The 27,309-nt window shown below is 38.4% G+C and overlaps 1 protein-coding gene across 1 annotated transcript in view; it reads left to right on the top strand.

Annotated features, from left to right (window-relative positions):
- pkd1l2b (polycystic kidney disease 1 like 2b) overlaps nucleotides 1-27,309 on the top strand; it is a 35,913-nt gene that overhangs the window by 4,711 nt on the left and 3,893 nt on the right. Inside the window, exons 5-31 of the mRNA XM_051899545.1 lie at nucleotides 397-514; nucleotides 931-1,042; nucleotides 1,197-1,332; nucleotides 1,423-1,556; nucleotides 2,693-2,833; nucleotides 2,915-3,064; nucleotides 4,529-4,653; nucleotides 4,745-4,862; nucleotides 6,002-6,127; nucleotides 10,586-10,808; nucleotides 10,900-11,090; nucleotides 12,142-12,372; nucleotides 13,459-13,560; nucleotides 13,645-13,823; nucleotides 15,486-15,632; nucleotides 15,703-15,902; nucleotides 16,358-16,593; nucleotides 18,256-18,816; nucleotides 18,898-19,000; nucleotides 20,997-21,137; nucleotides 21,218-21,403; nucleotides 21,657-21,987; nucleotides 23,568-23,701; nucleotides 23,786-23,913; nucleotides 25,874-26,034; nucleotides 26,165-26,375; nucleotides 26,989-27,090. Of these exons, the coding sequence (XP_051755505.1) occupies nucleotides 397-514; nucleotides 931-1,042; nucleotides 1,197-1,332; nucleotides 1,423-1,556; nucleotides 2,693-2,833; nucleotides 2,915-3,064; nucleotides 4,529-4,653; nucleotides 4,745-4,862; nucleotides 6,002-6,127; nucleotides 10,586-10,808; nucleotides 10,900-11,090; nucleotides 12,142-12,372; nucleotides 13,459-13,560; nucleotides 13,645-13,823; nucleotides 15,486-15,632; nucleotides 15,703-15,902; nucleotides 16,358-16,593; nucleotides 18,256-18,816; nucleotides 18,898-19,000; nucleotides 20,997-21,137; nucleotides 21,218-21,403; nucleotides 21,657-21,987; nucleotides 23,568-23,701; nucleotides 23,786-23,913; nucleotides 25,874-26,034; nucleotides 26,165-26,375; nucleotides 26,989-27,090 (4,727 nt within the window). The remainder of the gene's footprint in view (nucleotides 1-396; nucleotides 515-930; nucleotides 1,043-1,196; nucleotides 1,333-1,422; nucleotides 1,557-2,692; nucleotides 2,834-2,914; nucleotides 3,065-4,528; nucleotides 4,654-4,744; nucleotides 4,863-6,001; nucleotides 6,128-10,585; nucleotides 10,809-10,899; nucleotides 11,091-12,141; nucleotides 12,373-13,458; nucleotides 13,561-13,644; nucleotides 13,824-15,485; nucleotides 15,633-15,702; nucleotides 15,903-16,357; nucleotides 16,594-18,255; nucleotides 18,817-18,897; nucleotides 19,001-20,996; nucleotides 21,138-21,217; nucleotides 21,404-21,656; nucleotides 21,988-23,567; nucleotides 23,702-23,785; nucleotides 23,914-25,873; nucleotides 26,035-26,164; nucleotides 26,376-26,988; nucleotides 27,091-27,309) is intronic.

Genomic DNA, 27,309 nt, shown 5'->3' with positions numbered 1-27,309 from the left:
AGTGATCATTTAACCATTTTTTTTTTTAGAACTGTTCTTTGTACTACTTTGTACTTTTATTTATTCACTTTAAACACATTTTTCATGAATGGACTTGCTTGTCAAGGTTTATTTTGTGACGATGACACCTTTCCTCTAACAAGATGTTTTAAGTAACATTTATGGACATTTATGTATATAATTTTTACTGAAAATTATGAACCATCAAATGGTGAACTTTTTTTTTTTTTTTTTACTAGTTACAATATTTATTTACTAAAAATCGAAAACCGGGATTCTCATTCCTTTTTAAAAAAATAAATTTTCCTTTAGTCCTTTGGTCATTTTCAATGTGGAAACAGATCAATTTATTATTAAAATGTATTCCTAAACGCTGCTTTCCTAAACCTTTTTAAGTATCAAAGTACTCTTTGTCTTTGAGACAGGACACTCACAAAAGGGCTGAAAGGGAAGCACCAGTTGAGAAACGGATTTGTTATCCTGTTGTAGAGAATCCAGACACTTTGCAAATCTCGTAAGACACATTTTTGTGACATTTATTTTCCATTACCTTGAACTCTGAAAAAAAAAAAAATCACTTTTTTTGCGATAGTTCACTTTTAGACTAACAATAAGTAACTTTGCAACTGCATGTCAACTAGCAGTCATTAGAATATTAGTAGACTGTCTGCTTAATATTCTACTGACTATAAGTAACTTTACAACTACATGCCAACTTATTCTACTAACCCGAACACTAACAGTCTACTAATACTCTGGTCTAATGAGAGTTGGTTGACATGTAGTTGCAAAGTTACTTGTAGTTAGTAGAATAAGTGGACCATCGAAATAAAGTGTAACCAAAAAAAGTTTTTACTTGCTGAGGTTTTCATATCTGATACTGGATGGAGGTTATGATGAAAGTTGATCTGTGTTTGTATTTTCTCCCAGCTGCTCAAATTGTGGTGCAACTGATAATCATGAAAAAATCAAATTGAAGGTAGGAAACTGTGACGAAACTAACTGGTATGTGGAAGATGGCAGAAAATTGAAGAAAAATAGGGTAAGTACAGTCTATTTCAAATGTATGTAATGATTTTATTTTCAATATATACTGAATAAAATTTCTATACCTCTTTAAACTTATTTTTTTGCAATGATATGCAGATGCTTTTCTAATTTTTATCTTTTTCACATATATATTGTTTTGTTTCTAGAGAGACAGTTTTAAGAAAGACTGCTTAACAAACGGCAAAAAGGTGATGAATCTAAAGGCTAGAGATGATGATGACTTGGAAGTTAAAGCTAAAACGCTTAGACCTTTCAAGAAGGACATCCTCGTAGTGGCCACTTGTGAGTTGATTTCACATTTTGTGACTGCAGAAGCTATTGAATTTCATCTATGAAAAAAGTGCATCTAATAGCTATTTCTGTATGATTTAGGCAAAAACGGTGGAACAACTTCTTATGGGGAGCATATCATACAATATATCTTAATAAAGATAGACAAGATTCTGCTGAAGCAAGACATCGATAAACAGTTGATTGAAACTAATAGAGCAGACGACACAGAAGAGGTAAAAAGGATGAAAGAGATCAAATTAACAAGACTTAAAGGGTTAGTTCACCAAAAAAATGAAAATTCTGTCATTAATTACTCACCATCATGTCGTTCCACACCCATAAGACTTTCGTTCATCTTGAGAACACAAATGAAGATCTTTTTAATGAAATCTGACAGTTTTCTGTCCCTCCATAGACTGCTTTCACAACTTTGACGATTCAAAAAGTTCATAAAGAAATCGTAAAACTAATCCATATGAATTGAGTGGTTTAGTCCAAATTTTCTGAAGAGCTCAACCGAAGCTGAATGACGCACAAGAACGACCCTCTTCCGGAAGCTTAAATGTGCTGAATAACCAATGAGGTTCATTCTCATGTGTTACGCAGCACGTTTGAGCTTCCAGAAGAGGGTCGCTCTCACGCGTCATTCAGCTTCGGTTGAGCTCTTCAGAAAATTTGGACTAAACCACTCAATTCATATAGATTAGTTTTATGATCTCTTTGTGAACTTTTTAAAGCGTGAAAGTGGTAGTTGCGTAGCTGTCTATGGAGGGACAGAAAGCTCTCAGATTTCATCAAAAAGGCCTTTATTTGTGTTCCTAAAGGCCGGAACACACCAAGCCGACACCGACGAACTAGTGGCGACGAAAGCAGACTGCGGGGTTGGCTCACGTCGGCAGCGTCTGTGTCCAAAGTTGCCCTGACACACCAAACCGACGCTCGACACCCGACGGCCAAGTAGCACGTCCGTTCTGCGCCTGCGCAAGATGAAATGCCTTTCCGTAGCTGAACAGCCAATCAGAATGATCAGATGGCCCGACGGACCGACATTTCGAATCGGCCGGAAAAAAGCAGACGAGGACCAACTTCAGCCGACGGTGCAGAACACACCAAGAAAACTTAGTCGGCCAACGAACAAAAACTGCCCGACGGCCGACCGTCGGCTTGGTGTGTTCCTGCCTTTAGATGAACGAAGGTCTTACGGGTTTGGAACGACATGAGGGTGAGTAATTAATGACAGAATTTTCATTTTTGGGTGAACTAATAACCCTTTCATTTGTAGGCCTACATAGCAATGAAAAGGTGTTTTTGTGGTTTTCCACATCATGTATGTAATATCTATTCCCAAATGTCCATTTCCCACTTGCAGATCAAAGAGGATCTTCTTTCAGATATATATTCACTTTTGGAAGACTCGGAGCCACTCCAGCAACCCGCAGATGTGCAGTTTTATGCTAGTGCTTTGACAAGCATCATTAAAGATGAGGGCAAAGTGAATGCTAATGCTCAGGTAGTACTGTGACCAAACACATCATTAGCCATGTGATCAAATGTTACTTTTAAAGGCTGATGAGGCACTTTTCTTTCACAGGAGTTTGCTGGTGCAATACTAAATGTTATCAGTGATTCCCTCAAATCCATCGATCTGACTCCAGATAACATCACTGCACTAACTGACACAGTCAAACTCATCATTGAGTCCTCTAGTCACATTCTCGGTGCCTTCAATAAGGACAAAGAGGTAACTTCTTTCAAAAAATTGTCTGATTGAACCTGAAAATCACTCACAATTAGGTTAGGCATGTTTTGGGACCTAATTATTGGTTTAAGGACCACACTGAATTTTTTTTTTAAATGTCTTTTGTTTAAAGTGCATTTTTCCATTAGTCTAATTGAAAAACATGGTTTCTGGTTTAAGCCTGTTTTGTTAAATAACAATTGTAACACTTTATTTCGATGGTCCGATTTGGACTAATTAAGTAACTTTGCTACTACATCAATTTGCATTCATTAGAGTATAAGTAGACTGTCTGCTTAATATCTGCTAACACTTTATTTTGATGCTCCCCCAACAGACCTTCTACTGACTATATATAAGTAACTTTGCAACTACATGTCAACTTATTCTACTAACATGAACCCCAACAGTCTACTAATACTCTAATGAAAGTTAGTTGACATGTAACTGCAAAGTTAGCACTTTGTCTGAAGTAGACCATCAAAATAAAGTGTAACCGAAAAAATGAAAAACAGTTTTGTTGAAGTGCAAAACACATACTGTTTAGCTTTACTGACTCCAGAAATTATTGTGGGTTTTATTATTATTTTATTTTTTGGGTGTTATGACTTTAAAAGGACATCATAAAACACTTTAAGGTCTTTCAAAGTTGTCTTTATTAATAGTAAGTAAAGTAAATTAAACACTGTCTAACAAAGTGTTTTTAGTTTTATTTTAAATGAAATTTTACGGAGCCCCTAAAGGGACATGGTGGTGGAAAAAAAATATGAGATGGTAGAAAAACAAATAATAAATCAATGCTTTTGCATTCTCTCGCAAATGTTTTGCGTTCCCCCAAGAAACTTTGAGTTCTTTGCGAGAGAACGCAAAGTTTCTCAAAGGAACGCCAAATTTTTTCAGAGAGAACGTAAAAGCATTGGAATATTTTTTTTTCCCCTCCCATCTCATATTTTTTCCATCACCATGCCCATTTAGGGGCTCCATAAAAGTTCCACTTTCATATTACAGCATATTTAACTTTTGTTTATGGTGAAATTAAGTTGTAAAAAACCTAAGAAATATTATATTGTCCAACATTAACATTTTGCCTAGAAAATACTTTGATTAAGTATATTGTATGGACTTTATAATAAATAATCTTTTTAATTTGTATGAATGTTTTTGTCTTTAGGAAAAGAAATATTTTGGAATAAAATTTTAAATCTAAATTTAAGGTTTGATCCAAACCAATATAATTTGAGAGATAAATAATAAATTTGGCTGTAACAAATTAAGAGTTTTTTTTTTTAAGTTGGTGCAAACTGCAAAGTGTTCAGTGCATGTTAAACTGGTATGACAAGGAAGCTTTTTTGTTGCTGGTCCAAGCAGCTTGCAGCAGTTAATGACTAGGTAGAAACCTGCTATCATGTTCCAAAACAGAGTTAATTAAGTGAGGAATTCTGCTGATGCGTTCTCATTGCCTTTCAGAGCGACATCTCTGATTATTTGCTCAGTGCGGTGGACTCTGTGCAGACATTCTTGCTAACAAATAAAACACCTGATCTGGAGCCCAACATCATCAGCACTCCTAATATCAATGTTTATGTCAATAGGTACAATCATAACTCATTTAATTACTGTGATCAGTGAAAATAAAACTGAACATTGAACACATTTTGTGTGTTTTGATGTTTTTCTGGTTAGGTTATCTCCAGGGAACCTCCATAAAGAGCCTTTCAGTGTCCAGAACAGTCTAGCCGGCTTCAAGCTTCCAAATCTGGGCTCTGATATACTTCCTGTAGATGAGCCAGTGGATGTGAAAGTGAGTGTTTTTCATTCACCACAAGCCGTAAGACATCTATACAAGATTAAATTAGATAATTTATCTGGCCTGTACCATAGCCCCCCTGTCTTTCATGTAATTATTTATTCATTAACCTGTCATTAAAAAAAATGTTGAGGTTTGTTACATTAAGTATTATCTTTCCCTTTTATCAGACACGACATCTAAAATCACAAATTAAAGAAACTACTTCACCCAAAAATGAAAATTATCCCATAATTTGCTCACCCTCAAGCCATCCTAGGTGTATATGACTATCTTCTTTCAGACGAACACAATCGGAGTGATATTAAATAATATCCTTGCTCTTCCCAGATTAGTAATGGCATTGAATATTGCCATTGCCAGTTTTTGAAGCTCCATCCATCATAAAAGGAATCCATAGGACTCCAGTGGGTTAATAAAGGCCTTTTTGTAAGAAAAATATCCATATTTATAACTATATGAACTGTAATCACTAGCTTCCGGTAACGGCCGTTCACGAGAGAGTCGAGTTGACCTCTGACCAGAGGTATGACATAGGACATGTAACATAGTTTATAACGTTTTAAATATTTTCTTACAAAAACCCATCGCTTTGCTTCAGAAGGCATTACTGGAGTCGTATGGATTACTTTTTTGATGGATGGATGCACTTTTTGGAGCTTCAAAAACTCGGGCACTATTCAATGCCTTTACAAAGCTGGGAAGAGCCAGGATATTATTTAATATAACTCTGATTGTGTTCGTCTGAAAGAAGATAGTCATATACACCTAGGATAGCTTGAGGGTGAGTAAATTATGGGAAATTTTCATTTTTGGGTGAACTATTCTTTTAAAAGTGCAACTAAATATGTCACTGTTACTGATGTACTTCGGACAATTTTAATTTGTTTATTCAAAAAAATTCAAACTTGCATCCTTTTGCTCCTAAAGCAAAGAAATATTACTTTGAGCCACATTGCTTTATTTTCAGGACTTCCTAGTTGAAATCCTAGAATTGCACCCATATGGACCTTTTCTACAATAACATAGATATATAATATATAGATCTAGTGTGCATTTTATTATATGCTGTTCTAATGTTACAGATTCTTTAGACATACAATACAGTACACATACCTGTTCTCTTTTCACAGATGACACATTTTAACATTGATCCATGGACTGAAGGTCAGCCCATTCATAGTATTGTGGCTGGTTTGTCCCTTTCCAAAACAGACAGCTCTGGCATTCCAGTGGCAAACCTTACGGAAGAGATTGAGGTAAAAAGATGAATGACCTCTTGACAGTAACTGGAACTGGAAAGGTGAAGTGTGTAATTTATGTGCCACTAGCATCACCAAATGGATTTACAAAAATAACAAATGGACTTCTTCTTGTTCTAAACCCCGCTTTTACCCTAGATAAAGGAACATTTCACACTTGTAATTTAGAAGTGGGGTTAGCACCGCTTTTTACCTGGGGTTATGAAACCCTTCTCCGGAGAAGGGTAGCAGTTTTTGTGGTGTTAACTCGCATTGTGTTAACAAACGTGTACAGTGTGACTCGATGCAGTGTTATGCTGCATTCCAGGTATTTGGATTTTTCCCATGTCCTACTTGGAAATAATGTCTAGAACGCCAGATCAACCAGCATAGAGTAGGGCTATCTTGTGTCAACGTAAAAACAAACTTTAACATTAGAAATTAAGTTTTTTTATAATGATACCATAACCGAGCTGCGTCGGAACTCTGTGGGAATGCCAATATCCACGTCGCCATAAGAGCAAGTGTCTGTCTGTGTGAAGTCGAAGCGCACATCAAGACGAAAGCACCCTTGCCCCTGGAATGGATCTTAAGTCAAGGTCATAAAACCTAATGAAAGTGTGTGGTAAGGACCAACCAGCCGCATCACAGACATCCTGGAGAAACTCCTGACATCAAAGCTTTAGCAGCAGCCATACTCTTAGTCAAGAGGGCTCATGCAGCCAACGGGGAAGGCTGACCAGCCGACTCGTAAGCAAATGAGATAGCCTGAACAACCCACTTGCTCATATTCTGCTTAGATTCGGGATAACCCTTCCCAAGGGACCCAAAACATACAAACAGTGATCCGACCTTCTCCACAGGGCAGCCCTGTGGACATAGGCATCTAAAGCCCTATGTGGGTATGTGTACCGATCCCAGGCCGGCACCCTCGTGCAAACTGCATGCCTCAGCCTCAGGGTTCCACAGAGGAAACGAGTAATTAGACGGTGTCTCCCTAATGACACTCTACTCAAAGGAGCATGGTAAGCAGCTAGGGTCACCACGTACACCTTTATTGTGGAGGGGGATAACCCTGTGGAGAATCGCTCCTGCAGGAACTCCAGCACTGTACCTACTGGGCAGTTAACTGGGTCCCACTGGTGATCTCCACACCATGAAATGAACAATTTCCACTTCAGGGCATATAGTTTCCTCGTGGAGGGAGCTCTGGAGTGCAGAATGGTCTCACTTAACAACCTCAGCTGAGAGAACTGAACTTATGAGCTGAGCCCCCTCAGAGGCCAAGCCCAGAGTTTCCACAACTCAGGGCAGGGGTGAAGAATCGACCTGCATGCCTGAGAGAGAAGATCTCTCCTGAGAGGAATCTTATTATGTTATCATATTATGTCCGAGAACCAGTTTCCTCTGGGCACACAGGAGGATCTGGTGAGCCAGCTTGTATAAGGGGTGTGACCGCAGACCTCCCTGATGGTTTATATAAGAGACCACCAATGTGTTGTCTGTGCGGACAAGCACATGATGGCCTCTTAGGTCTGTGAGGAAGTGCTTCAAAGCCTGAAACACTGCCAGCATTTCCAGACAGAGTTTATGTGCCACATGAGATGATGGCCCTGCCACAGACCCCGAGCCGAGCGACCACTCATGATCCCCCCCAACCTGTGATAGAAGCATCCGTCGTTAGCGTGACGTGAGGACAAGGAGCTCATAACACAGGTCCTTAGGAAAGAAACCAAGGTTCATTCCACATGGCTATAACACGAAGGCATCACAATGGTCTCATGCACAACAGGCCAAAACGTATCACGTTGGACACTGCTGCCATCAGACCTAACAGTCTCTGAAACTGCTTGACAGTGAGTGACTGGCCTAGCTTTGGCTGTTTATGGCTGAGAGAATCAAAGCCACACAAGCAGGAGAGAGACGTGCCTGCATCGTTGTCGAATCCCATACCACACCGAGAAAGGTGGTCCTCTGAGCTGGAGAAAGCACACTCTTCTTGGTATGCAACCTCAACCCCAACTTCCTCATATGAGCGAGAACAACATCTCGATGTTGAACCGCTAACTGCTCCGACTGAGCTAGAATCAACCAATCGTCAATATAATTCAGAATGCGGATGCCCTGGTGTCTCAGCGGAGCCAGTGTTGCATCCACACGCTTTATGAAAGTGCGGGGTGACAAAGCTAGGCCAAAAGGAAGAACTCGATATTGGTACGGCTCACCCAGAAAAGAACCTCAGGAACTTCCTGTGTTGTGGAAGGATGGAAATGTGGAAGTATGCATCCTTCAAATCTATCATGACAAACCAGTCCTCGGACCTAATTTGTGACACGATTTGTTTGAGACTGAGCATTTTGAATTTGAGCTTCCCTACGGTGCGTTTCAGAAGGCGCAGATCTAGAATTGGACGCAACCCCTCATCCTTTTCCGGAAACAATGAAATACCGGCTGTAAAATCCCGACTCCCTGCTGGGAGGAGGAACCCGTTCTATAGCCTTCTTTCGTAGAAGAGCCTGTACTTCCTGTTCCATAACCAGAGCCTGCTCGGGGCCCACCACCGTGGGCAGAACCCCTTTGAACTGAGGAGGGCGTGACCTGAACTTGATCGTGTAACCCTCTTCGATAGTCTGCAGGACCCAACGAGATATATTCGATAGGAGTTTCCACTCTGACATGAAATCTACTAAGGGTACCAGTCTCTCGAGACTGGCCTCTGGTGTGTGTTGAGCAGCCGGCACAGCTCCCAGGGCTGCCATAGAACGGCCCACTGACGTGGCCGTTTCCTTGGTGGCCTGGAGAGCTAAATCAGCTGACGTAGCTCAGTTATAACATCAGCTTCTTGTCTTGTAGTAGGTCAGCCTGGAATGCCTGCAAAATAGACATTGTATGCAGGCATGCTGAGGCCTGACCTGCGGCCGAATACGCTCTACCCACCAGCGTAGAAGTGGTTCTCAGTGGCTTGGTGGGTAGTGTCGGGGCTTTAAGGGACGACGCCTGCTCAGGGGAGAGATGGCTCTCAAGCGTCTCTTCGGCCCTGGGCATCGCCCCATATCCATGTTTATTCAACCCAATAATATAAGTGCTGGTGAGTGTGTTGAATACATGGGAAGATGCTGGTTTCCTCCACGACCTCGACACCTCGGTGTGGAGGTTGAGAAAAAACGGCAAGCCCCGATGTGGACTTTGCGTACTATGTGAGGGCAGGAAGTGTTCATCCAGCTTGCTCTTATACTGACGCACCTGCTTATCAGATGGCCATTCAATATTTAATCTGGCCACTGCACGTGTGAGAACCTCCACTAGCTCCTCACATGTAGGAGACTGAAGTGGCGAGTCTTCAGTATCTCCTGTCTCAATACTGACAACATCCAGCTCCTCAGAACAAGATAGCTGCAGTACTGGTGCTTCACCCGAGGCGGAAGAAACCGCAGAGCATGCTTCCTGACCCTGAGATGAAGCACTGGATCTCACAGGTGAGGGCTGAGAAAAGGCAGAGCCCGTCTCAAACCCCTCTGTGAGATCCATTTGCGATCCTCACGACTGAAGTCGCCGCTGTGCTTCAACAGCAGCGGGACCTGAGCCACGGGGAATGCGAGCCGAGGCACCCTCCTCAAAGAGTGCCTGGCGGGAGCGCGGCATCCTCAAAGAGAGAAGCTCGCAAGCATGCTGCACTCCCAAACAACGCATATCAAATGTGTATCTTTGCCTGTAATGAAACGAGGACAAGGATGAACACACTTTCTGAACTGTTGTTCGCTCGCCATTGTAATATAGTGCTTGAATTGAATGTAGGTAGACAGACAAACAATAAATAGGACACACGATTCACATAGAGCGCTTACTAAAGGCACAGAAACTATATGTGTATGTTTTCGGACAGGCTTTATAGTACCTGGTCAGTGACGTCACCCGCCTGTGACGTTCCGTCACGCCATTGGACTGATTCCATACTTGCTTCACGACGCAATCACGCAGAGGCGTTCCCACAGCGTTCCGACGCAGCTCGAGTCCATTGTCAATTGCGCTTGCTCCTGTTGCGTGTCCTCAATATGGAAACCCGTGTGAGCGTTGAGTCTGAGGAGGACGGGGCGGGGAAACAACTCTCTCCGATATTTTGAATTTGGACTGCAGTACAGATTTAAACCGCTAGCTGTAAATAAAATGTACAGAAATGTACAGTTTGAAATGGCAGTTTCTGAATACCCAGGAGTAATCGATAACCCCGGGTAAATTATGAGCAGCGTGAAGCAAGATAACCCAGGATTACATTTACCAAGGGTTTAGAATGACCCAGTGTGAAAAGCCCTTTTAAAATTCATTCAAAAGCTAATGGTCATGCTTTTGGACAGGGGAAAGAATTTTTACATCAAACACATTACATCTATAAAAGTCTATATCATCACAATGTGTATTAAATAGTCAAGAGATTTTACTGGTGAAAACTGATCAAATTTCACTTCGGTCAATCTCCAGATCTTATTACCAAGGCTGGACACAGCAGTGAACAGCACAGTTCTGGATTTGAAAAACTACAGCACTTCGATGATCACTACAACCACCCCCAACATTACTCTTGTCTTAAAGTTACATCCCTCTGAAGAGTTAACACTACTGTTACTGCTGGGTTATCAGAACTATCCAACTGAGGAAAACAATGTAGCCAAAGTTACACTTCCTCGACAAGGAAATTCACAAGGTAAGTCATTTGCTGGAAACAACACAATGGTTTGTTACAATGGGAGCTGCAACAAACACTGTTTCGTACTTTTTGTAATCTTTTCACACAGACGAAAGGTACACATGGGTACTGGGCCCCAGTGACATGACAGTAGACGTGGGCATTTACTACCTTCTGATACGACCTGTTGTTCCTCCGGGTGTGAAGTCTGTTGATGCATCAGTAACAATTACATCCATTACTGCTCAGTGCATTTTCTGGGAAGACACCAGATACAACTGGAGTGACTATGGCTGTAGGGTGAGTGCTGACTCTTTTCTTTTGTGTACCAATGGCGGAAACCATAAATGTAAACGTTGTGGACCTAATACTCAAGCCCAAAATATACTTCATTTGACTCATACGCGTACATAGGCATTCGACGTATGCGCAGTTTTGAGCAATCTCTCGCCAAGAGTTACAACCCATGTAAACATCTTTGGGTAACACTTTATTTTAGGGCCTTTTAACTAGTTGCTTATTAGCATGCATATTACTAGAATATTGGCTATTTATTAGTACTTATTAAGCACATATTAATGCCTTATTCTGCATGACCTTATTCTACATTCTTAATCCTACCCAATACCTAAACTTAACAACTACTTTACTAACTATTAATAAGCAGTAAATGAGGAGTTTATTGAGGGAAAAGTTGTAGTTAATAGTTTATATGTGTTCCCTATACTAAAGTGTTACCCATCTTGGTATTCTTTCATGCTAGAGATGTACAAATGAAGGTATTTTCTTACACAATCTCTCGTCTTATGTAGGCCTCCATTGTGACTGTAGCTTGCATGCGTTCCGGTCTGTTCTGTTTATGCAGTTTTTCTTCAACTACCTTGTGAATCAACACCCCAAGGGCACTGTTGCCACCTTGTGGATAAACTAATTACTGCAAAAAAAATTAAATGCACATGTGCGACTTGCATGTACTCTTCTGATGACGAAATTCACATCACACACACTGTACGCTGACCCTCGCATACACGTAAAAAGTGAAGTATACTTTGGGCCTAAGTGAAGTTCAGATAAACAATGAATCAATGAAACATCACTCTAAAACATCATTCTGCTGGGTTGTTTTAACCCATGTTTGGGTCAAATATGGACAAACCCAACTGTTGGTTTAAATTTTTAAATTAAATTTTTAAACCCAATGGTTGGGTTTGTCACTAAATAAACCAGCATTTTTAGAGTGATAAATGACATTTGCTATCAGATCATTTGCATCAGTTTATCAGTTAAAGACTAACAAGGCCTTAGCTATCAAAAGTTTAGTTGTGAGATAACACTCTTCTTTATTCTTTAGGTTGGCCCTAAAACAACTCCAAATGTTACTCAGTGTCTGTGTACCCATTTAACCTTTTTTGGGAGCAGTTTCTTTGTCATGCCCAATACGGTAGATCCATCCAAGACTGCTGAGCTTTTTTCCAACTTTGCAAATAACCCAGTGGTGGTGTGCTTTATCGGGGCTATCTTCTTAGCTTATATCCTGGCCGCGGCATGGGCGCGCAGGAAGGACCTACAGGACAAGGCCAAGGTCTGTCTAACTTTACTGCATCTATAGTCTCTAGACTCTAGCCACTAGGAACTGTGTTTTAAAGTCAAGCTTAAAAATAATTTACCCCATTTACTTGACCCTTTGAACCCTTATTTAATAGTCATAAAAATCTTCTTTCTTTTTTTTTTTAAAGGTATTGAAACTTTAAACAAAGTCTAAAAGAACAAAAATTGCATATGTTTTATGTTTTCTATCATATTTGATACATCAGGCTTTTATGGCTCATATAGTATGATATATGGAGCTCATACTCAAAGAGGAAAAAAACAGTATAGTTAGTTTTAAATGTAGTAAACAGTAAACAGCCCATACTAAGCAAAAATATGCAAATTGGTGCAGCTGCTGATATTATATGGCTGATATTTAAGATGAAATATCGACAGCTTGCAATTCAATGATATTATTATTGTCTTGAACTGCTCGGAGATGTGAAGGTTGAGGGGCCTGTGATGGAGTGCCCCCTGGTGGCTCTCAAGGGCACTCCAGCTGGTGATCTTGACATTTATAACAGTATAGCACATTACTTACATAAAATGCATATAAATATCAGTTGTCATTCTATATCTCCCAATAATATGTCTTAGTAAGATGATATAAATACTTAGTTTTATGTAGTTTTTATTGTGGGGGCAAAACATATAATGTAATGCCATACTATGATTGAGAGATGAACACAAACGTTCCTTAAAAGTCTGATGGATCATATTTGATTGCCACATTTAAACATGATTTTTTTTTTAAATAATAAAATATTGCTACAAAAGTTGCTACATCTTGAAATATTACTAACAATATAAAATTTATTCTTACGTTTACTTTATAAAAAAAGATTTTACAGCAAAAAGACACATGCACCATGATATGAAAGGGGACATTTTTAGAATGATACGAAAAAGCCTTTTACTTGCTAAAAAAGCATAAACTTTGAATCTGACAACAGAAGGCATGTAGTAGATTGTGTACAACAGGTTTTTTTTAGCAAAGTTTTGATTCTGTTGATAATTTAGAGATCTTAAATTTGGCCTTATAAAACTTATAAATAAGATATATTGTGTCCTACAAAAGGTGAAGATTACTGTGCTAGAGGACAATGATCCCTTTGCTGAGTACTGTTACTTGCTGAAGATCAGCACTGGACATCGCATGGGAGCCTCCACTTCATCACGGGTTAGCATGCGCATTTAGCCTAAGCACTTCTTCAGGAATTCTGATCATATGTTGTTACATACCAACTCTGCATTGTCACTTCAGGTTATAGTGACTCTACAAGGCACAGAGGGAGAATGTGAGCCCCATCACCTGACTGACCCTGTTAAGCCAGTGTTTGAAAGGGGAGGTGTGGACCTGTTCTTACTGACCACCCCTTTCCCACTTGGAGAGTTGCAGAGCATCAGACTGTGGCATGACAACTCAGGAGATCATCCTGCTTGGTAAAATGGTGTTAAAAGAACAGTTCACCTACTACAGTCATCATCTACTCAACCTCACTATTTGTATTAAAGGGGCGGTCACACTACACTTTTTTGCTCCATTGACTTCCATTCCTACACATGCAAATGCAGGAAAGGAAACACAAGCTCAAGTGACAAAATTTAGCATTTTGCTGCATTCCAAATTTCAAGTTTGTTAAAATGAAGATTGCAGTAAAGTGGAGTAAATTCCATATTTTTACATTTTTTGATGAATTATTAGGGCCCGAGCACCGATGGCGTGAGTTTTTGAGAGCCTAAACATGCTCGAAAACTCATGAAACTTAAAATTACGACTGATATTGGTTTCAGAATAAGGTGTGGCAAAATGGCTCAATAGCGCCACCTCAAAAAAATTTCAATTAGGCGCTATTCGCGCTACGTTTCACGTACATTGCGAAGATCCTGAGTTTTCGCTGAAGGGCGTGTCCGTGGTGGCCTGACAAAATTCAATGTTTCGCCATGAAACAGGAAGTTCTTGTAACTCAAGCATACAATGTCCGATCTGCCCCAAACTTCACGTTTTATTAGAGTCCTGGCCTGAACACATCTACATGCCAATATTCAGTTACAGTCATAGCGCCACCTGTGGGCAACTGGAAAAGTCATGTTTTACACTGTGATTAACTCCTCATTGAGATTTAACCAGATCAACATCATATATGTGTAACCCCTCACCCAGGTCCTACTCACCTCGCTCTGCGCGGGCCTTGAACCTGGTCTCCGGTGTGGGAGCCGGATGCTTTAACAAGGAGGCTAAAGGCTGCAACCTCTAGCGTCAGTCGCTAGAGCATCTCTTGAGATCAGAGGAGTGAGGTTTACTCGCACAGCAACTACTAGCTGGCCTCCGTTACATTCACCCCCCTAAACCTCACTCCCATCCGGGTCACGGCACCAATGTAACCCCTCACCCAGGTCCTACTCGCCCCACTCTGCGCGGGCCTCAAACCTTGGTCTCCGGCGTGGGAGTTGGACGCTCTAACGAGGAGGCTAAAGGCTGCAACCTCTAGCGTCAGTCGTCAGAGCATCTCTTGAGATCAGAGGAGTGAGGTTTACTCACATAGCAACTACTAGCTGGTCTCCGTTACATATGGTCAGTCTAATCTTAAGGCCTTAGCGAGGTTATATTGTGAAGATCTTGAGTTTTCGCTGAAGGGTGTGTCCATGGCGGCCTGACAATGTCTGATGTTTCGCCATGAAAGAGGAAGCTGTTGTAAGTCAGGCATACAATGTCCAACCTGCCCCAAACTTCACATGTGTGATAAGAGTCATGGCCTAAAGACATCTACATGCAAATATTCAGATAGTCATAGCGCCACCTGCTGGCAACAGGAAATATCATGCTTTACACTGTAATTCATTCCCTGAAACACATTTAAATATGCCATGAAGTACCAAACATACTAGAAACACGTTAAATCATGCAACACTTGGCTAAGTGCTAATGTGTGCGATTATAGCCATGAAACAGGAAGTTGTTGTAACTCAGGCATACAATGTCCAATCTGCCCCAAAAAACGCACTTTTAAGATTTAAAGTACACATTCAATACAATTACTGAAAGTGCACTTCATTTTCACAAAGGCTAGCATGTGTTTGAAAAATTCATTTAATATTTCTCAGGTATGTTAACTCGGTGATGGTTGAAGACCTGCAGACTGAGCAGAAGTGGCACTTCCTGTGCAGCTCGTGGCTGGCTGTTGATATAGATGATTGTACTGTTGAAAGAGTGTTTCCTGTAGCATCAGAGATGGACATGAAAGGCTTCAGGTGAGCTCACTATCTCACAGTGCTTTTGAAAATGCATTGGAAATGCAACTAAAGACTTTCCTTTCTGCAGCAACTTATTCTTTATGAAGACAACAACAGACTTCTGTGACGGCCACATCTGGTACTCTGTGGTCAGTCGACCGCCCAGCAGTAATTTCACCCGTGTGCAGCGTGTCTCGTGCTGTTTCTCAGTGCTGCTCTGCTCCATGTTGGCCAGTATCATGTTCTACGGGATTCCCACAGACCCCACGGAGCAGACAATGGATATGGGTATGATTCAAAAAGTAGCGGTTATACTTATTTCAGTAGTTCAGTTTAGATATTCTACAACTACATGTCAACTAACTTTCATTCATTTGCATCTACATGTTAACTACCTCTCATCAGAGTATTAGTAGACTGTTAGGATTAGTAGAATAAGTTGACATGTAGTTGCTTATAGTTAGTAGAATGTCTAAAGTGTTATATATCATAACACTTTGTCATATAATAGTCCTACTTATGTTCAGTGATATGGAAATAAAGCCGTTTATTGATTCTAAAGCCACTTTTTGTAATGTCTGTTCAAAGATTTACTTGTCATGCCACAATATGTCTTTGAATAACGTCATGTCCTATGATATAATAATTAAAAAAGAATATCATATAAATATTTTAACATTTTAATTGATTGATTGACATCATAACTGATGTTTGGTGGGTCTTTGATTCTCTTTTATCCAAAGGCCAGATTAAACTGACCTGGAGTCAGGTGAAGATTGGCATCCAGAGCTCCTTCATTGTGTTCCCTGTCAACCTACTAATTGTGGGAATCTTCAGACACTCACGTCCCCGAAAAAAGAAGACAAAGAAACAAAAGGCACATAAGAAGCCTGAGCCTCCTCAGATGGAGAAAGAGATCCCGTATGAGACCTTCTCTCCAAATTTTGAGAACACTTTAACAGTAGATTTTCTTATTAATGTAAGTCCTGCATGTTTAATTAATTATGCACATTATTTTTGTTTAAACAAAAAGTACAGTATGTTTCAGCAATTCAGCTAGTGATGGTAACCAATACTCATGTCTACTATATTCATGTACCTACACTCTTAATAATAAAGGCTCTTTATTGGCATTGATGGTTCCATGAAGAACCTTTAACATCTAGGTGGAACCATGGAACCATCAATGCCAATAAAGAACATTTTGTGCATTGGAAAGGTTCTAGATGTTAAAGGTTCTTTATTGGCATTGATGGTTCCATGAAGAACCTTTAACATCTAGAACCTTTCCAGTGCACAAAATGTTCTTTATAGTGGAAAAAGTGTTCTTTAGGTTAATAAAATGTTTTTCACATGAAGAAAAAATGGTTCTTTTTAGAACTGTTCGTTTTAGAACTGTGAACCTTTATTGTTAAGAGTGTATCATGTACAATACCTAAAAGATTTTTTTTGTTTTTGAAAGAAAATTCATATGCTTGCCAAGGCTGCATTTGTTTTTTCAAAAATACAGTCAAAAACAGTGATATTGTGAAATATTATTAGAATTAAAAATTACTGTTTTCTACTCTAATATATTTCAAAATTGTATTTATTCCAAAACTGGATTTCAACAGCCAGTACTCCAGTCTTCAGTGTCACATGATCCTTCAGAAATCATTCTAATATGCTGATTTGCTACTTAAGATATATTTCTTATTATCATCACAGTTGAAAATTGCTCTGCTGCTTATTATAGTGTGGAAACTGCGAATCATTGTTTTTTCAGTATTCTTTGATGAATAGAAAGTTCAAAAGAACATCATTTATTTGAAATAGATTTGAAAGTGTGTCATGTCATTTTTGATCAAATGAATGCATCCTTGCTGAATAAAAGTAAAAGTTAAAAAAAATCAGTGACCTCAAACAAACATGCACTCAAAAAATTGTTTAAGCCTTTTTTTTTTTTTTTTTTTTAAGATTTACGATTTTCAATTGTATAGTAAAATTCCATACAATTAAATTGAATAAAATCCTTATTATTCATATTATAAATTAAAAAATGAGTAAAAAAATGAGCTTAATAAAATATTTTGTATAATCTTAATGGAACAAGGGAAGGGAACCATTTCAGTTTATGTTTATTCATAAATTTGAAAAAAATTAAATAAAATGAAAATATGTTTAAATTTATGAATACGAAATCACATAAATTGAAATGTCCATTCCTTTGTTACATTAATATTATACAAAATGTTTTATTAAGCTTTAGTTTTTTTTTAAGTCATTTAAAATTCTTAATTCATAATATGATTAATATGTAAAGATTATTCATTTCAATTGTATGGAATTTTACTATACAATTGAAATTCGTAAATCTTAAAGTGTGATTATAATCTTGAGTGTGGTTACTTGATGTGCCACATTATTTGGCCAAAATGACATATTTTATCATTTTTCGGTAGCACTTTATTTTACAGTGTCCGTTACACATCTTACATGTACTTGTTATAGTAATAACAGTAAATTATGCATAATTACAACAAGCAACTAATCCTAATTATGTAGTAAGTACATCTAGTTAATTAATGTTACTCAGTACTTAAATGTATAATTACACTGTAACAAGGACACCTTATAATAAAGTGTAACCATTTTTCATTAGGACATACAGAGAATCACATACTTGTTTGGAAATGCCATGAGATGCCCCGTCCTGAAAACAGAGAAATGCCCTGATAAGGCAGACGTCAGCACTTTACTGTCAGAGCTGCAGAACCTCATCGAACAACAGCACTTCATACACAAAAATGAAACCTCTGTTTTCTGGACCTACAGCCATCATCTGTCCAAACAACTTGAAAACTTGGAGGGAGAAGTGAAGCTGCTGGGGCCTTCAGGCTTTTCTAGGCCTGGGAGCTACAGCCAAGTTTTACTTCAGGTCCAGAGCATGAAAAAACTGCTGGAGAGTCACCGTTCCTCCAGACCCATCATTGAGCAGCGGACCTGTAGCTTGAGCCCCAAAAAAGACAGCAGCTGCAGCAGGAAGGGTCTGCCCTGGTGGTTTGTTTATGTGGGTTGGCTTCTTGTTGCAGCCACAAGTGTGGTGTCAGGGTACTTTACCATGTTGTATGGACTGAAATACGGAAAGGATCGCTCGATCAGTTGGATAATCTCCATTGCGATGTCCTTCACTGAGAGCCTCTTCTTCACCCAGCCTGTAAAGGTAAAGAGCTGCAGTCAAAATGCTACTGTATTTACAATGTTATGTTTTTTTGACTATGCTATTGTGCGTTTCATTTGGCAGGTGTTTTGTTTGGCGATTTTCTTTGCATTGGTGGTGAAAAAAATCAATTTTGAAGATGCAGAACTTATTGACACTTTACGTAAGAAAACAACCACTTGCACAGGTAATTAGAAAGTATGTATGTCAGGTATGTGGCACAAATAGCCAACCCTTGTGAAAAGAAATGTGCTTAATTGTGGTGAATATGCAGTTGTTGTCCTTCAAATCTTAAAGGCGACCCATTATGCCCTTTTTAAAAAAATTTTGTTGATGTTGTTTTTTGTTTTGTTTTTTTGTGTGTGTGTGGGGGGGGTCTACTAGAAAAAAATTTCATGCTTGAATGTTCCAAAAAATATATATTTTCACATATTTTGCAGCACCTCTCTTCCCAGTCTGTCAGTAACGCTCTATTTCCTGTCTATATGAAGCCCCTCCTTCTGGTCGGCTGGACCAGTGTGTCTGCTAAATGCCACCTCCGTCAAAAATTAGATAATATTTAGCGAATGCTCTCTGCATATAGTATACGTTCATCATATATTTTTTTTTTTGTTTCAAATCCGCTAAATCCCAGCGTCAGCTCATTCAGAAATACTGGTTCGTTGGCAGAAACCGCTAAACACCACTTCCCTTTGTCAGCAAGCCTCTAAGTCCACAGAAGAACCAGTCGGAAGATGTGAATTGAATGATTTGATTTCAATATGAATGACGGTGTGTGTATGAGCCACTTTCAATTGCAGAGCTGCAAGTTTTTATCATGTTTTGTTTATCATTACAGTGGCAATTATGACAGGATTTCGCGAGTAGCAAGTAAACACAACAGTGTTCCTTTTGCTGCTGTAAAACTGACAGAAACAGACATTTTACTATGTCTTGTTGTCCAAAGTGGTGGACTTGGAGGTTTTTGCAAAAAAAGCACACATAGACTTAACTGGTTTTGCCGCAAAAGACAGTCAAATTTGTTAAATACAAATAAATAGACTAAAGTGACATTTTTGAAAATAAGATATTTTAAAGGGTTAGTTCACCCAAAAATGTCATTATGTCATTAATTACTCACCCTCATGTCGTTCTAAACCCGTAAGACCTTTGTTCATCTTCAGAACACAAATTATAATTTTGATAAAATCCGATGGCTCAGTGAGGCCTCCATTGAAAGCAAGTTAATTTACACTTTCAAACGCCCAGAAAGGTACTAAAGACATATTTAAAACAGTTCATGTGACTACAGTGGTTTAACCTTAATGTTATGAAGCGACGAGAATACTTTTTGTGTGCCAAAAAAACTAAATGACGACTTCACTCAACAATATCTAGTGATAGGCGATTTCAAAACACTGCTTCATGAAGCTTCGAAGCTTTACGAATCTTTTGTTTCGAATCAGTGGTTCAGAGTGCGTATCAAACTGCCAAAGTCACGTGAACCATTGAAATTTTGAAACACTTATGACGTAACGAAGCCTCATTTACTGAAATCACGTGACTTTGGCAGTTTGATACACACTCTAAACCACTGATTCGAAACAAAAGATTCGTAAAGCTTTGAAGCTTCATGAAGCAGTGTTTTGAAATCGCCCATCACTAGATATTGTTGAATAAAATCATTATTTTGTTTTTTTGGTGCACAGAAAGTATTCTTGTCGCTTCATAACATTAAGGTTGAACCACTGCAGTCACATGAACTGTTTTAAATATGTCTTTAGTAGCTTTCTGGGGATTGAAAGTGTTAATTATCTTGCTTTCAATGGAGGCCTCACTGAGCCATCGGATTTTATCAAAAATATCTTCATTTGTGTTCTGAAGATGAACGAAGGTCTTATGGGTGTAGAACGACATGAGGGTGAGTAATTAATGACAGAATTTTCATTTTTGGGTGAATTAACCCTTTAATAATTGACGAATAACCTTTTCGTTGCCATTACAGTGAAATTACTGAACCTAAACATAGGAACCTGATAAAAAAAATGCTCATTTAAAAGAAAATATGTCAGATGGACTTAGAGGTTTTTGCAATGGAACTCTTCACTTGTTTTTCATAAGGGAATGTCTCTCTCATTCTTTTTAAAGAGTCTAATCAGATCTTTTTTTTTATTTGTTGCATTCAATTCTGATCTCTTCAGTAGATGGTCTCTATGGAGTGCGACTTGCTAAAAGGGATTGTACACACAGCTTCTATCAGCCTCCACCTTCCAGTGATATTGAAAAGCTTAGGAGAAACATGGTCAAACAGCAGAAAGCACGGGCACTCATCATGGAGATTCTAGGTAGGAAAAAACAACTGTTCCCTTTCAGCCGATGACCATGTGAAAGAACGTTTGAGCACAGACCTGTATTTCCTTTGCAGTTTTTCTGGGGTTCTTGTGGATGCTGCTCTTGGTGGCATATGGTCAGCGAGATGAAAATGGATTCTACCTCGCACAGCACATCCGGCAGAGGTTCAGCAATGGCATTTCAGACAGTATGAACCACAATGATGTGTTCACCTGGGCTAATACTGTACTTCTTAGTAACCTGTTCGGAGAATATCCAGGTAGTTCCATTATCTTGATTCGTCAAGAATATAACAAGTGCACAATAATCTTCTTTAATTGGTATTTAAGGTCTCCTGGACCGTCAGATCTATAAGGACTCCTACAAATCTACTTCCCATTTTATACTATCCAAATAGTGGTGAAGATCTATCAGGAGGATCTCGAGAGCTTTAGTTTCAACCCATTGAGCTTCAGTAAATGGCCGCATTATTGACTGATGTGTTTATTGACTATTTCATTTTTATTTCCAAGGTTTTATAACAGATGGAAACTCAAAACTTGTTGGGAGTGCTCGTCTTCGTCAAGTTAGGGTGACGAGAGACTCTTGTATGATTGCTAAGTCCATGCGTCACGCTGTTCCCCACTGCAATGCACCTTACTCTTGGGACAATGAGGATATGAGCTCTTACGGTCCAGGTTGGGAAGAGTTTAATTTTGTAAATGCTTCTGAGGACACCGTCACAGCTTGGCAGTACCAAAGCCAGTCCACGCTCAAAGCAATCCCCGTTTGGGGTATGATTGCACTTTATAGAGGAGGAGGCTATGTCATGGACCTCGGTTCTGACCTGCAAAACGCGAGCTGGTGAGTAATCACATAAATACAACCTCCATTTTAGTTGGACCAAACAGAGTGGCTGCGTTCAAAATCGCATACTCTCTTGAGTAGGTACTTATTTTGAATAAGTAATTACTTCATGATCGCTAAAAAAGTATGTTTCTATATAGTATGAATATAATCCGAATGTACTACATTCGCCATGCTGTCATTATCATGTGACCTACCAATGTCAGTTACATTTCATTAAAAAATCCTCTCCCATTTGGCCTCATGAGATAGTAAAGAAAATAGCCGGAAGTAGTAGGTCATCCCGGTACTTTTTGCCTACTCTACTGTGAATTCAGACATACTTCTTTTGTCACATACTGCTTTTCACCTACTATATAGTAGGGAAGTATGTGATTTTGGATATATTTCACTATTAGGTGACTCTGCACACTGAATTGGGATAGCAGAATGTATTGTTACAGGAAAATGTTATCCTTTACCTCCCAGACAACAACATAGTGTGGCCCAGATCCAGCCCACATCTGGATTACACACGGACCAGATGTGGGCCAGATCTGGGCCAACACTATGTTGTTGTCAGGGCTTTAATTAAAGGCACAATATGTTGGATTTTTGGATTAAAATATCCAAAAACCACTAGAACAGTGTTATATATTTTGTTGACTTGTGTACTTACATTATCCCAAATGTTTCCAAGAATGTTTAAATCCAGATTAATAAGCAATTTTTACCAGGACATGGACGTGTCCGACTGTGCGAGAGTTGCCTATCAGTGACAACATACCCACGTTACCCTCGATTTCTGATTTTATTTTGTAGAAACCATGGAAACACCAAAGATGCTTTAATATATTACGTTTTATTAGACAAGGGAACAACTGGTTACATTTATAGACAGAAAACAAATTATTGTTATATAGCTCAACACATTTAGTCTTATTGTTTAAATCTAGTTTTCTTGATTTTATTATATTCACAATATAATATTAATGCAATAAAAGTCCACTTAAGTGCACTTAAGAGAGTACACTTTAAATGTTTCTTAACACACTTAAGTACACTTAAAATGCACTGTGTAATAATGTAAAATGAACAGTTTTACTTTAATGTACATTTTACATCATGTTTTAATAATCTTTTGTAATGTTTTAAAGTAGCACACTGATTTTGATGTGTTCACTAACATACTAAAGCACATTAAATTACATTTAAAGTTCATAGATTTTAAATGTACTAAATTGCAATTTCACCATTACAGATGTTTGATTATAAATACATTTAAATACACATGACACTATTTCAATAGAAATGACATTAAAGTATATTTTAGTTTACCACAAATGCTTGTCAGTACATTCAGGAACACACTTCATATTTCAAAGACAATAAATAATTATGAAATAGCATATAATGATGTATTTAAGTCCCAAGTGGGACAAAAAAGCACTCTAAGGTTTAGGTAAATTAATTTAATATAAGTTTAAGCTTTAATACATTTTTATTTATTTGTTTATTTAATTAATACATTTTATTTATGTCACAAGGGTATATTTTATGCATATTATCCTAACAATATACCTCCCTTCAACCAACAGGAAGCTTCAATATCTATTTAACTCCACCTGGTTGGATATGTACACAAGGGCGGTTTTTACAGAGTTTACGGTGTACAATGCGAATGTCAATCTGTTCTGCATTGTCACGCTGATACTGGAGAGCACTGCTGTGGGTGAGGAAAAAGAACAATCATTCCCATTCATATAAAACCTTCATGTTTTATTGCAAAGCTGAGCTTACACTTTTTATTTTACAGGTGCATTTCAGTTTCACAGCGTGGTGCAGAGTGTCCGACTCTACCAGTCCACAGGTGGCTTTCAGTCCGTTCTCATGGCCTCTCAGGTCTTTTATTTACTCTTCATCGTCTACTACATGTTTTTGCAGGTAAGCTCTCTGATAGAATCATTTCAATGAACTTTTAAAGGAATAGTTCACCCCAAAAAATTAAAATTCTTTCATAATTTGCTCATTCTCAAGTTTTTCCAAACCCATATGACTTTCCAAAAAGGTTCCAAAAGGGGGTTTTGACAGCAAATGCCATAGAAGAACCATTTTGTGTTCCCCAAAGAACCTTTCAGTGAACCATTTTTTTCCTGTGTGAAGAAAATTTTAATAATCTAAAAAACATTTTTTGACTATATAGAACCTTTTGTGCAATGGAAAGGTTCTATAGATGTTAAAGGTTCTTCATGGAATCATCGATGCCAATAAAGAACCTTTATTTTTAAAGGGATAGTTCACCCAAAAATGAAAATTCTTTCATTAATTACTCACCCTCATGTCGTTCCAAACCCATAAGACTTTCGTTCATATTCGGAACACAAATTAAGAACTTTTTGATGAAATCTCAGAGCTCTTTGACTCCTCCATAGACAGATACACAACTGACACTTTGACGCTTTAAAAAGTTCATAAAGAGATCGTAAAACTAATCCATATGAATTGAGTGGTTTAGTCAAAATTTTCTGAAGAGACTCAATCGCTTTATATGATGAACAGATTTAGGCTTTTATTCACATATAAACTTTGATCAGCGAACATAAACAGAAGCCCAACCAAACCTGCTTGACGCGCAAGAACAAACCTCTTACGGAAGCTCAAACGGGCTGCGTAACACGAGAATGAACCTCACTGGTTATTGCATGTCAAGCGAAGGCTTGAGCCTTGATAGCAGAATAATACCGTTGATACAGTTATTAACGCACTTATTAACGCAGTTATTAACGCAGAGAGAGAGAGAGAAATTAAGCAGCATGTGCTGTCTCTTCAGAAAATTTGGACTAAACCACTCAATTCATAAGAATTAGTTTTACGATCTCTTTATGAACTTTTTGAAGCATCAAAGTAGTTGCATAGCTGTCAATGGAGGTACAGAAATTGCTCAGATTTCATCAAAAATATCTTAATTTGTGCTCTGAAGATGAACGAAAGTCTTACAGGAATGACATAAGTGTGAGTAAATGATGGCAGAATTTTTATTTTTGGGTGAACTATCCCTTTAAGGGTATGTTTACACAGCAACGATGTACTAAAAACAAAAGTTTTTCCTTTGCGCTTTTCCCGTACAGACGACAACATTGTCAAAGCGATCCTCGTTCACATGGATCAGCGAAAACAATTAAAAACTATGTATTCTGCTGCCAGGACAGTAGTTGTCACTTTATAAAGAAACACTACACACCTATAGACTGAACACGAAATACGCATTCTCATGACATCACCATTTTCACAATTTCGTGTTTTTGTAGTTTACATGTAGTTTAGATGGTACTGTTTTAAGAAACGTGCATGTTGTATCCCATTTTAAAAAGTTTGCGTTTTCAGACCACCAAAACGCTGTTGTCGTGTCAATGAATGGCCAAAACGCATAAAACGTTTTCTGTTTTTAGTTAGAGCAGAATGTTCACTTAGCTCTTTTCAATATAATGAAAGTGAAGCATGACCAGGGGCTGTCAAGCTCCAAAACTGATCAAAAGAAACCATAAAAGTACAATAACAGTAGACCTTCTGACTTCTGCTCTATGTTTCAACTCCTCCAAACATCAGCTTTTTGCAAGGAACAAACTAAAATATTTGGAATGTAGTACATATGAGCTTTTTGACTTTTAGGACTCCTTTTTTATTATTTTTGGAGCTTGACTGACCATTAATTTTCTTTATTTGGAAAAGAGCAGCTTGAACATCATGTCTAAACATCTCCTTCTTTTGTTTCACAGAATAAAGAAGTACTTAAGTAAATAATGATAGAAATTGAACTTTGGGGTGAACCGTTCCTTAAATTGCAATGCTCGTTAGATTCATATTAAACCATTCACATTTGGGGTTGAACTTTGGGGTTGAACAGGGAAAGCTGTTGAAGCGGCAGAAATGGGCATATTTCAAAAACAAGTGGAATCTGTTAGACCTGGCCATCATCATTTTAAGTTGGAGTTCATTATCAGTTTTCATCAAGAGAACCGTGCAGGGAGACAAAGACATTGAATACTACCAGAAACACAAAGATCAGTAAGTAGATCTTTTCTTTCTAATGTTTTGATGTGAACATGAATTGAACATCCCACGACCCTACATAGGACAAGCGGTTTGGAGAATGAATGAATGAGTGAACTGAACAAATGCTATTCCTGTCTTGCAGGTTTCCCAGTTTCCATGACACAGCTGTCATAGATGTTACTCTGGGATATCTCATGGCTTTCTTGGTTCTTCTGGCCTGTGTAAAACTCTGGCATCTGCTGAGACTCAACCCTAAACTACACCTCATCACCTCCTCACTGCAGCGGGCATGGAACGATATGTCCAGTTTCATTGTGGTTATCATCATTATCCTCTTGGCCTATTCTCTCACTGTAAGGGGAAACAACTTTCTACAGTCAATAACGGTTTAAAGTCAGCATGAAACGGAAGTTGTGATAAACTTGTTTTTCCCCATTGTGATGTATATGTGAGTGAAACGGCTTCTTGAATGAGGAAAAAATGTAGGGCGGGACTTGATTTTGTCCATCCGAAATTGATTGGTTCGTTGGGTGGTTGTGGTTTGCTATTGGTCGATCTCATGTGAGTGACAGGCTGTCCCGCCCTCACACCAGTAAACATCATCAGAGAAAATAAAAAAAATAAGAATCATCAATTTTGATTTCATGGTGAATTTAAAATACTGTTTTGGTAAAATAGGCTCATAAAAGTATCTTAACATTGAAAAAACTGCAAGCCACCTTTTAGCTCTATAAGCAGCCACAGTACCACAGACAATTTCTACTTGTTCTTCAGTTTGAAAATCAAACAAAAACAAGATTTTATATTTAAATTAAAAAAGCAGAAAACACAGGAACACACTTACAATTGAAGTCTATGCAGCAAACATTGAATAGATGCCCCATAGACTTTAATTTTAGGTGCATCTCAGTCTTTTTTTTTTTTTTTTTTTTTTAAGAATTAATATCGTGTATTTGTTTTCAATAGTGCAATCTAATATTTGGATGGAAGCTGTACTCATACAAAACGTTCCCAGATGCGTTCAGGACAATCTTCAGTTTGCAGTTTGGCATCTTCAATTATGATGAGGTACGTAAAATGATTTACAGGCAAACTTGGAAAGTAACACAGAAAAGCTAATAACACTTACAGTAAGGTCTCATTTGTTAACGTTAGTTACTTAAAGGGTTAGTTCACCCAAAAATGAAAATTCAGTCATTAATTACTCATCCTCGCGTCGTTCTACACCCATAAGACCTTCGTTCATCTTAAGAACACAAATTAAGATATTTTTGATGAAATCCAATG

The sequence above is a fragment of the Ctenopharyngodon idella genome, chromosome 7 (genome assembly GCF_019924925.1).
Source record: "Ctenopharyngodon idella isolate HZGC_01 chromosome 7, HZGC01, whole genome shotgun sequence".
NCBI lineage: Eukaryota > Metazoa > Chordata > Actinopteri > Cypriniformes > Xenocyprididae > Ctenopharyngodon > Ctenopharyngodon idella.
The sequence above is the reverse complement of the archived record's forward strand: the minus strand, read 5'-3'. Positions and strand labels throughout refer to the sequence as shown.